Raw genomic sequence first — 12047 nt, 5'->3', positions numbered from 1 at the left:
TTTTCTTCATTTTTAAAGGAAAATCCTAGAAAATCATGTTTTCCCCATTTGAAAAAGTTTTTCCTAGCTCAGGACCTGCATTTATATTAGAAATTTCTTTGTGCATACCTCTGAAATATAGCCTCTTCAAGAATCTGCTAATAAAATGGGATGAGGTCATATCCTGAAGTGTAGGGGTGTCAGTATGGGAAGGCCCTGCAAGTTCTTCATCCTCACTGCTCGACTTCTTTTTTAGAAAGAAGCTACTGGGTGTCCACAAGCTGGGGTCACTCTCACTAGAAAAGAAATTTATATTCGTTCATGGTTTCAGAGAATGTATACATTTAAGAAAGAATCTCTGATAATCTATATTAATTATTCAATTGACATTCACCTCCATTTCAGTTCAGCCACCCATTTCCATTGTCAGCCCCTGGAACTGGCCCACTTTCGAAGAGATAATTCCAAAGTTCGAATGTCCGATCACAAACTCCAACTCCTCTCCCTTTCACCTGGCTTGCAAACTAGCTGCCTTGGATCAAGCCACCTATTCACTTTCTTTCCTCCTTTATCCAGGCTGTGGCGGAAGAAGAGTACTGGAGTCCTGGGTTTTCTAGCATCAGCAGAGAGCCATCTGGAAAACACTGGTACGTCTCTATTCCATTTCCTCTACCATTCCTAAGTGCCGTATTACCACCCTCATGTAGTCCCCTTCTCAAGTCTCTGCTTTAGTAAAAATGTAGTCCCTTCTATAAAATGTAAGCCAGAAAGTAAGAACTCTTTCAACTTACTCTCTTTAAAAATGCGTCAACATTCTTCACTACTCCTGACTTCCTCCACGTTCAGAATTAATCCTTCCATGTTCTCTATGCCTTCTGTCTCCTCTGAGAGATTTTTCTAAAATTATCTTTGCTTATATATAACTAATTTCTCCCTATCTACAAATTCTCCCTATCCACAATATCATAAGAATACTTGATTCTCTCTCACCTTAAAAACAGAAGACCCTTTGATCTTTCTATCTCTGTCTAAATAACTGCTCTATATACTCTAACAGATTTCTCAAATATGAGCCCACACTCCCTTTCTGTTTCCTCTCCAACTTCTCACTACTTAGCTTACTCACTTATGCTATCTGCTTGGCTCTCTTTGCACTTTCATTTGCAACTCCACTTAGCAAAAGGCTCCTAATTTGATTTCTGGGTCTAATCTCCAATTTCTAGAGAAAATTCTCCCCAAAATTCAAATTTTATTGTTATACCTGTTCACCAACGTCAGGATAAACTCAGGCTCCTTACTGGACTCATAAATTGAGGATGCTGGTAGTCTGTCCCCTGCCTACTTTTTCATCCTTATCTCTATTAATTTCCTTTATGCCCTTTATGCCTCAGCCTTAACAAAGTAAATGTCTTTTCCTTTTGTTTCTGTGGGTAATTTCAGGTTTCTTGCTCTTTCCTCCTTCCCACCTTTTCTTGGGTTACTGTAAACATCAACTTGTTCTCCATCTCCTGCCAGCTATCTTTCACCTCATTACCAGCAATCCTCCTTCCAGATAGGTGATTGACAGACAGATAGGAAGATGCAAAAAAGACTCCATCTGTGCTTCATTTTCATTCTAACAGACTGAATAAAATGTGTACTCCTTGGTTTCACATATATTGAGTTCCTTCACACTCTGGCCCACATTATATTTTTGCTCTGTCTCTCATCTTCTCAAGCTTCCTGGCATTCCAATTCACGTATACCTTATGACTCCTGACACATCACATTTCTCACCATTAATAAGATATTTTCATAGCTCCTTACCTTTGCTCAAACTTCTCCCAACAGCTTGAAACTTTCTTCCCTCCCTTTTCACCTGCTGAATTTCTATTTATTTAAGATCCGATCCTAAATCCAACCAAAATATCTTTTCTTCAAAGAACATGGTGGGGAACTCTCCCCCTTGCATAGTCCTCTGTCTTCTGTACCCACAATCCTTGGACTCTGACTCTATAATAATATTTACTACACTGTATTTAAATTTGTTTTTTACATGTCTGTGTCCCCAATTAAACTATAAACTAGAGAGCAAGAACTATTAATACTTTGTATTTGTATACAGTGCTTAGTATATAATTAGTATCTACTAATTAGTATATATTAGTAGCATACAATATTATCTCAAAACGCCTTTTGAATTAATATTATTTGTTCACTTAATGCACTTGTGAAAGTTGTTTACACAAGTTGCATACTATACACATTATTATGCAGTGCTCTTCCAGTGACTGTAGCTAACATTACTTATAAATCTCTAAGAAAATACGGCTCAAAAAAATGTTTCCTTATTTGATGTTTTTGCACGTAACACCTAAATTTGAACATTTTATAAGCATGAAAGCTGCTGTTTCTTTTGTTTTTCTAATGGAAATTTACTTTTCTCCCAGTTTTTAAAATTTTTTTCATTTATAGTACCAAGTATTCACCATGCTAATAATTCCATTTCTAGTATATTATTTTCTTTCTGGAAGCATATAATGTCTCATAAAATTTAGTTGTGTACTGAGCTTTACCTTACCTCAAGTACACTGCCCCCTCCAAGAGCTCCAAACACATTTACAAAGGCTTTGGAACTGGGTAATTGTTGATATGACAGAGAAATTTAATTCTTTAGGAATATCTTTTCTTGTGTTAATACCATATTTATGAGATCATAAATACACCCTATTTTTAGACAAATCAGGTTGTACTTACTACAAAGAACTATATTTTTAAAACTAATCAAACATCTGAGGGCCATTATTCACTGTCTCCACTCAGAGGGCTAGCTATGAATATGAATAAGCAAAAAACTCACTAAATAAGCATATTAGTTATACCTTTCTGTCTCCTTTTTAAAGTGATCCTCAAAATCATCACTATGTTGAAAATCCTGAAGAAAACAATTTTACTTCCCCTGAGTTAACTTCATTTTCAAAAACCTACAGGCATAAGAAAGGAAGAAATTATGGCTATGATTTTAAGAATATATAGTTTAAAGAAAATGATTTCTATAGCTTCTCAAGAAGAGCAATAAGGTATTCAATAATAGAATTAAAACCACAATCACAGTGTGATTTCTACTCCTCGAAAATCATTTGAAATGTGTATCTCCCTATTAAATATTTTCCAATCTGTCAAAACAGAGTGTAGAGTACTATGCACATATAAATTATTTCTACTGAATCACCCAAGTTATTTTCCAAAAGTTCATAAAAATAAACTTCATTTTTCTTAAAAAAAAAACAGATAAACAGATTATTACTACAGCCCAGAAGAGATTCTTATAATGAATGCTTATCACATTTAGTTTATTGTGAAAATAAAATTCCTAACACTTTATTTACCTTTATTTTAGCACTTGTAATCTAATCCAGTAATTCTAGGTATGTCTCTTCCACAAGATTTTGTCCTGCCCAATGGACTTTAGTCCACTTTGTTGCCTTTGCACCATTCTATACAGTACCTGGCCCACTGATAGACAAAATTGAATATAATTAAAGGGAAAAATCACATTAAAATAAAGATTTAGTTACCAATATTTTAGCCCTCAATTCTGCTTCAATTAATCCATTCATTTGACAGTTCTTTTCTGGGGGTCCTAGTACATGCAGATACTATTCTAAGTGCTATGGATAAAACACTGAATAAGAGGCGTGTGTTCTGCCCTTGTGGAGCACATATATTCTGATGGGGAAAGAGAAAATACACAAGCAAGCGTAAAAAATTACAGCTGTGATAAATGTTAATGCAGTAACAGAGTATGGTGATACTTAACCACCATGTACCTAAAAGATGGAAGGAAGGGCTAGGCAAAGAGACAGGAAAGCATCCTGAGCAAAAGGAACAACAGGTCCAAAGACTGGGAGGCCTGCCGTGGTCTGGCCTCTGCCTAATTTCCCACCCTCAGCTCCCATCTGTTTCTCATGCAGCATCTCTAGCCACACCCTGTGTTATGTCTTTCCACACTCTGTGTTATGTCTTTTCATCTTTTTTGAAGCATCTTTTGATGATCCTTATTTTGTGAAACTTATTAATCCTGTCCCTTCTTGTTAGTGTATATGCATGGGTATATATTTTGCTTAATTCCATGAAATTTCCTAGACTTGGAATACTTCCTAGTGGGCATATATATGCTTGTGGGCATATATACAGACATCATTACAGAAATATGGACCTAAGCACAATCGATTTTAAAAGCAAGCATATTAATGGAAAGATGTAAACAACTACCTAGCACTCTTATCAAGCATATTCGTTTCGCTGGACAAGTCAAAACATATAACTTATTAAGTTTTTAGTCTAACATAAATAAGCATTGCCTAAAATATAAAGTTAAATTATACTTTAGCAATAACTTGACCATTTTAGAATATATTAAATTCTAGTGAATTGGTTAATTGCCATTTTGAATAACATAAAACATAAATTTTAAAAATCCTTCCTTATGCGGGTAAAAAAAGATATCACTTCTCATGTATTTTTCTAAACTTTTTTAAGCTTTGCTTTTAATATTTGGGGATTTCATTCACCTAGAATAAATTTCAGTGTAAAGTGTACCTTGCCCATTCTGCTCAACCACCAACAATGATCTTGCATTCAAAAGACATTCACAAGATCCAGGAGGCCACACCTGGCACTAGGAGAGCTTTGCAGAAGGATACAGGAAGGGAGATACATGTCAGCAGAATAGCCTAAGGCTTGCCCTCATCAGGAGTTCTAATGGCATTCTAGTGTCACCTCAAGTGGAGGGAAGTGAGATGACATGGGTGGGTACCAGTTACCCTGGCTTAGAAGCCTCAAGCTACACAGGAAGCAGGACCTCTTGTAACAACTCGTGAGCCTAACCTCTAGAGACTGCAGCAAGGAGCTTCCCACATTCATCCCATTTGTATCAATACTTTCAGCAAGGCGTTTATAGTCCTAGTCATAATCCTTCTAGCCCAGGAGTCAGTTTTACCATAATCAATGCTGCCTGGTAACACAACTGATAGTCTACCATTTTTCAGGCTTCCAGAGAAACAGGGTGTTAGAAGGCTAACACAAGATCATTTTTCTCATCGTAAAGAAGAAAATGTTCTGTCGACCTTTACTCACAGGTGGTAATTCAGTTTTATCTTTCCTATTGGAATAACCAATTGTACCAGCACCATTAATTGCATAGACCATTCGATCCACAATGCCACTGGTCACAGAAAAAGTTCCCATATATACATGGGTCATCTTCTGGAATCTCTATGCAGTTTCATTGGTCTTACTTGCCACTTCCTATATTAGTACCACATTTCCTCAACTCCTATAGGTTTATAACAAGTCTTGATAACCTGCAGTTATCCCAGTTGTCCTTCCACCACATATACACTTTACCTTCCTGTCCTAATACTGCCTATTCTTGGCCTTCTGTTTTCCCAAGTACATTTTTGAATCAGCTGATTAAATCTTTCTCTCCCTCACATACAAACAGACAAAATTTGAAATTTGTATTGAAACTAAGTTAAATTAATTTTGTGGTTTAAAATTAAGAAAAAAAGTTATCTTTGTTATATTAAGTCTTATTATCCATTAATATTATATGGCTAGCCATCAAAACATTTTATAATGTTCTCAATTAACACCTTTTCTTAGATTTACTCCTACATACTTCATAGCTGGTATCATTATAAATGTATTGGTATAGATTATATAATTACATATGCTAACTACTGCATAGTGAGTAAACCACAAGTTTTTATAGATAGTAATTTTGTTTTTATTATATTCTAAAATTTTAAACTTCCATTATGACTTCTTCTTTGACTCATGAGTTAGAAGTACGTGTCTTTAAATTCCAAATGTATGCTTCATCTTTTTGTGGTTGACGTCTAACTGAATTTCTTTATATCAGAGACCACAGTCAGTACTATAAAGACTATTTGACATTTATTATGATATATTTTGATGTGGTACATGATAAATTTTTATAAATGGTCCATGTATGCTTGAAAAAAATGTGTTCTCTAATTTTTGGATGCAATTCTATATACATTCATTATATCTAGCTTGCTAATTGACTTTTTAAAAAATTTTTATACTCTTAACTAACTTTCTAGTCTATTAATAAAGGAGATATTTTAAAATGGCCCACTATCATAGTGAAGTTATCAATTACTACTTGTAATTCTGATTTATATATTCTGAAGCTATTATTAGGTGCTTATAAGTTTAGAATTTTATATCTTCCTTGTGAACTAAACCTTTTAGTATTATACAGTGACTTCTTAATGCCTAATGCTGTTTGCTTTTAAGTCTCTTCTTTCTGATCTCTCTATAGCTATACCAGCTCTCTTTTGTTAGTATTGTTCTGTGTATTTTAATTTTTACTTTAAAATATCCAGGGAAAATGTTCCCAAAGATTCCTTCTCATTAAACTACGTGGATGACCAATAAATTAAATGAAATGAGTTCTACAGAGTTGACCTAGTCCTGAAAAATAGTTTATCAACACTAATTGGTAAAGCAAATCTCTAAAAATTAATTTCAGGTAATTACGGTAGGAATGTGGAGATTATGAATGAAATGGAACAGAGGAAAAGAAATGGAGCAATGCTTATACACTGACACAATCCCTCCCATCTCCAACAAGACATTAAAAAGTCATTTGCGCACAACTCATTTACTAAGAAAAAGTGACATCACCCAAGTGAGAAGTCCTAGCATAATTTAAACCTGAGACATATTTCAAGTCATGTTTCCAAATAAACTTGATTATATTTATCAAAGAAGCAAACTGTTCTAGATAGTTGTAATTCAAATAAGGCTCACTTAGGACTCTAACATGTCTTTGATTGAATGAAATGTGATTTGGCTAACAGTATCAAGAAGGCACAAGGAGAAATATTCTAAATTATCAAGATACCAGGTCTTTTTGGAGAGTGCTCACTGAATCAAAGTAATGTCAAAGAAAAGGCTGGATAAAATTTTCCAAGGAGCCTAAGTTAACTTTTCTGCACTGCATATGCAAAGATTTATGAGGACAAAGTGTAAACAGTAATACTAAGAGATAGGAGCCTGGTTCCTGGTCTTTCCGCTGTGACTGAAGAGCTGTATGACCACAGACAAATCATTTCAGCTCTCTGGGAATTAGTTTCTTCACCTTTTAAAATGAGGGTTGGAATAAAAATTAATTGATCTATCTTCTAAATCTAGTCATCTACATACAAGTCTATGAAGTCTAGACAATTCCTAGGGACAGCATCATAACTGAAAGGGCATCAAGCAACTATAACATCAAATTAATTCATGAAATATAAGCAAGGCAAATTCTAATAAAACTAGCGATTTTATTCTAAACAACATATTCTAAAAAATACCCAGAAATGTTCTAAGATACTCTTTTCTAAAAGTAAACTTTAAAGCATATCAAAACTCATCCTAGAAAAGTCAAGCCATAAAATATAGGGGAAAACACCCAAAGCATAAAATATACTCAGTTCTAGAAGGGAGTCAGTATGGTTATATAAAGCATCTACTCAAGACATTCTGTGAAGTTTCTCACTTCCAAATATCTCTCCAAGTAGAAAATCATTCTGATCAGAGAAAAGTATCAACAGTGGAGCTGAGAACCCTGGATTACACTAAGAGAAACTGCCAGCCAGAGATGTGATGGTGGTCTTGATACGGCCACCTTGCATGTCACGGAGGAATGGACAGACTCCTACATGAGAGAACAACCAAAATACAATGTTGTTTTTCAAAGCAGCAGCACAACTGTCAGCCTTGGGTAGTGGTGGCAGCCAAATTGGGAAAGTAGGGGAGGCAGTGCCTATTCTTGGTACTGATTTTTATCTCTATTAATGCTGGAACCTACAGAGAGTGAGTATGAGGACAGTAACATGATGGAAGTCCCAAAGCTCCAATAGATTAGATAAGAAAAAAAAAATACAAGGCACCCATAAGATGAAAATATATTTCCCTTTCTGTGCTCTAACACTGGCAGTATCTTCACAAGGAAAGTAATATATCAAGGTGAGGATTTTGCCCCAGATTTTTTCACAGCCATCTACTATTCCATAGTTTGGAGACACTGCACCATGCTGTCCCTATCAATTAAAAATTCTATCATCAATATATCTAAAGGTGCTTCAAATTTTATGTGAAATTTATTTTGTGTCCCTATTAGTAGCACAAAATAAAATAGATGCTAAAATAAGTAAAATTTCCAAAAGAACAGTGAAAGGGGTTTTCTTCAGTTGCAAAAGTCCCACTCTTCCAAATCCCTGTTTTGGTCATCTTCAATATCAGAGTGACAGAGAATTGAGAAATCATTGCAGTAAGGAGATAAATTAGACATCTATTCTTCAGAGAGCTCAGTCAGTGATTTAGGTATCAGCCATAGTTAATTAGCAGAGATCCCTCTTCTTCTAGTTTTACCTCACAATTCACTGATATAGGTGTCGTTTCCTGACTTGATGAAGGCAAGCTGTCATGACTTGATGAAGGCAAGTTGTCATGACTTGATGAAGGCAAGTTATCATGATACCATGTAGGCAAACATAGATCCAGGTTTTTCATATCAGAGTCCTCTCCCTTCCAATCTTTGCCTGAACAAAGAAAAGGAAAGAACTGATCAAATGCAAAGTGTGACAGAGAAGGACAGTTTGAGCCTTAGTGAGAAAAGCCAAGCTACATGAGGGGAATTTTCACCTACTTTTCCTGTTTTAGTCATCTCATCTTTATCTCCTATATTACTCATTGTTCTCCCTGCTTTGAAAAAATAACATAGCAAACATGATCCTTCTTCTAGGATCATCCTCAGAAAGTGAATTTTTGAGCAGTCCGTTTGTTCCTACTTCCATATTATTCAAGAAAGTACCCTTGGGCTTCCCTGGTGGCGCAGTGGTTAAAAATCCGCCTGCCAATGCAGGGGACATGGGTTCAAGCCCTAGTCCGGGAAGATCGCACATGCCGCAGAGCAACTAAACCCATGTGCCACAACTACTGAGCCTGTGCTCTAGAGCCCACGAGCCACAACTACTGAAGCCCGCGTGCCTAGATTCCGTGCTCTGCAACAAGAGAAGCCACTGCGAGCCCGCACACTGTAACGAAGAGTAGCCCCCACTCATGCAACTAGAGAAAGCCCACGTGCAGCAACGAAGACCCAATGCAGCCAAAAATAAATAAATAATATAAATAAATTTATTAAAAAAAAAAAAAAAGAAAGTACCCTTCAAGTAAATTCTAAATATATACCACCTACAGAACCTATGCATTGGGATCTAAAGAATTCAATTCTTCTGTGTTTCAGAGTCTCCTTCTTAGATAAAGAATAATATGTTATGTGTCTCATTTTTACATCTTACATTGTTAATAATAAATACATTAGTAATATGTTAATGTACATAGAAAGTTGTTTTAGACTTTATTGAAGAATGTAATATGAATCATCCCTAGGAAACTCTTTGTTGGTTTTATTTTAAGATTTTTATTAATTACTCTGTTAATTACACTGCACAGAATCTTTCATATAGTAGCCAAGGGAGATATTTTTCTCTGATCTTAGAATTGAGCACTCAGAGTACTGTTTCTTATATCGTGGCAGCCTTAAATATTATGATTTAGAAATGTATGATGTAGCATGTTAAAAAAATCAACAATAAAAAGTATAGTAAAAGTATAGTAAACAAGTACTTCCGAAACTAAAAAGTGCATTTCTTAATGTGCCAAAAAGGAAATCAAATAGAAATTATGAACTATTACAACATATGAATTAATTTTCTAAGTATATAGTAAGAAATATCAATGAAAGGACAACATATCAAAACTAACGTGAAGTAGCTAAAGCAGTGTTTAAAGGGGAAATGTATAGTTTTGAAAACATTTTTAAAAAGACAAAAGAAAATGACAAAAATTAGTTTCGTATTCAATTACAAAGGCCAAGAATAACTGAGGAAGCCCCCCAAAATAGAAAGAAAGATATCATAAAGAAAAACAGCAAATAGAAAATAAGATAAAACAATAGAATAATCAACAAAATCAAAGACTGGTTCTTTGAAATCAAAGACTTAAAAATATACAAAACTCTTTCACTACTCAATAATATCAAAATGAAGAAAAGGCACAACCACAAATCCAACTATCATTTTAAGAACTAATAAGAAATTACAATTAGACAAATTTGATAAAATGGAAACTTTTATAGAATTATAAATTATCAAAATCTACTCAAGAATATACAGAAAGCCTGAATAGTATAATAACTATTTAAAAGGTTAAACCAATAATCAAAAGTCTCACACCAAGGAGGAAAAAGGCATCTGGACCCAAACAGATTTCCAGATGAGATTTTGTCAAACTTCCAATGAACAAAAATCTCTTCCTTATGCAAACTGATTTAGAGAATTTTTTTTAAGTAAAGGTATTTAATTTATATTAAAAGGTTAGTAAATCCTCACATGAAAACCAAACATGTAATATACGAGTAAGAAAAATTGTAAGCCAAACTCAAAAATGACCATAGATGCAAAAGTCCTAAATAAAATATTACTAAATGGTGCAGTGGAAAAAATGCATAGACTAAGATTTATCTCAAGAATTCAAAGTATACTCAGTTTCATAAAAATCTATCAATGTAAATCGGCATATTAACAAATGTTAACAGAATAAGAGACAGAAATCATATTATCATCTGAACATATAAAGAAAAATCATCTGAAAAATTCAATAATCTTTCAAGGTAGAAATAGAAGAAAACTTCTTTAACTTATAGACAAGGTTATCTTATCAAAATATTGAGCCAACATTACCCTTAATGGTAAAACTTTAGAAATATTCTTACTGTTTTAAAGAAAATACAGGAAAGCCTACTACTTATTTAACATTGTATAATACAGGGCCCAAGCAATGAAAAGAAAGATGAAAGAAAAATAAAAGCCATAAGGACTGGAAAAAAAGCAAGTTAACTGTTATTTGCAAATATTGTAATTGTCTACATAGAAAATTAAAGAGACTCCATGGTCGAACACTAGAAATAATAATAATAATAAAAAAGTCTGACAGAAGAGATGACACAAGATCAATAAATTAGAAACATTCCATAGGCCAACAATAACCAGCCAGATATTGCAACAAAAGAAGATATGTCATTCACAATAGACATAAAAATATAAGGTAACTAGAAATAAATTGAACCAAAAATATATACTGAAAATTGCAAAATTTTGGTGAAAGGTACAAAAAATAGAATAAATAACCTATATTCATATAGGCAAAAACTCCTATCATAATTATGGTAAATATCTTCTAAATTAATCCATAGATTCAATGAAAATCTACTCAAAATTCAAGCAGGATGTGTGGGTGTATTTGTGTGTATGTATGTATGTGTGTAGACAAACTAGAAAACAGAAATCTAAGAACAAGAAAGACAACTCTGGAAGAGTAGAACAGAGAGGGGGCATTTGCCCTATAAGATATCAATACTTATTATAAGCTAGAGTAACAGTGTGAATTGGTGTAGGGATGGAAAAGTAGACCAATAAAAGAGAATTCGGATTCAAAAACAGTCTCAATCAAGCATATAAGAGCACCTGCCATTTGATAATGACGGCAGTGCAGATCAAGTGGGGAAAGTACTAAAATAAGTGGGGTTGGGACAATTAGCTTTCCTACCAGAAAAAAAAGATCATATCCCTTTCTCACAGCATAAGATCAAAGACCAAACTATGCAAAATAAAAGAGGCTATTTTTGTTATCTCAGGTTAGGGATGGATTCTGGAATTATGAAAGCACAATTTATGGTATAAGAAAATATTGATAAGTTTGAATATTCAATTAAAAAATACTATCAACAAAAAATAAGCATTTACCAGGGAAAAGTGATACAACAGATGACAGAATTTATCTAGGATATATACAGAATTCTTAAAATTCAATATGAAAAGCAACCAACTATCGCTGATTGAAGAATAAAAAAAATTTACCACATGTCCTCTGGGAAACTCCTTTAACCACCAAAAAAGCTGAGCGATAAGATATTGTCCTCTGAATGCTGTGGGGTGCACGTCTGACAC

The 12047-nt window shown here is 34.1% G+C and overlaps 1 protein-coding gene across 1 annotated transcript in view; it reads right to left on the bottom strand.

Annotated features, from left to right (window-relative positions):
- PTPN20 (protein tyrosine phosphatase non-receptor type 20) overlaps positions 1 to 12047 on the bottom strand; it is a 69348-nt gene that overhangs the window by 42110 nt on the left and 15191 nt on the right. Inside the window, 3 exon segments of the mRNA XM_059899628.1 lie at positions 160 to 275; positions 2841 to 2902; positions 2904 to 2942. Of these exon segments, the coding sequence (XP_059755611.1) occupies positions 160 to 275; positions 2841 to 2902; positions 2904 to 2942 (217 nt within the window).

The sequence above is a fragment of the Balaenoptera ricei genome, chromosome 16 (genome assembly GCF_028023285.1).
Source record: "Balaenoptera ricei isolate mBalRic1 chromosome 16, mBalRic1.hap2, whole genome shotgun sequence".
Lineage (NCBI taxonomy): Eukaryota > Metazoa > Chordata > Mammalia > Artiodactyla > Balaenopteridae > Balaenoptera > Balaenoptera ricei.
The sequence above is the reverse complement of the archived record's forward strand: the minus strand, read 5'-3'. Positions and strand labels throughout refer to the sequence as shown.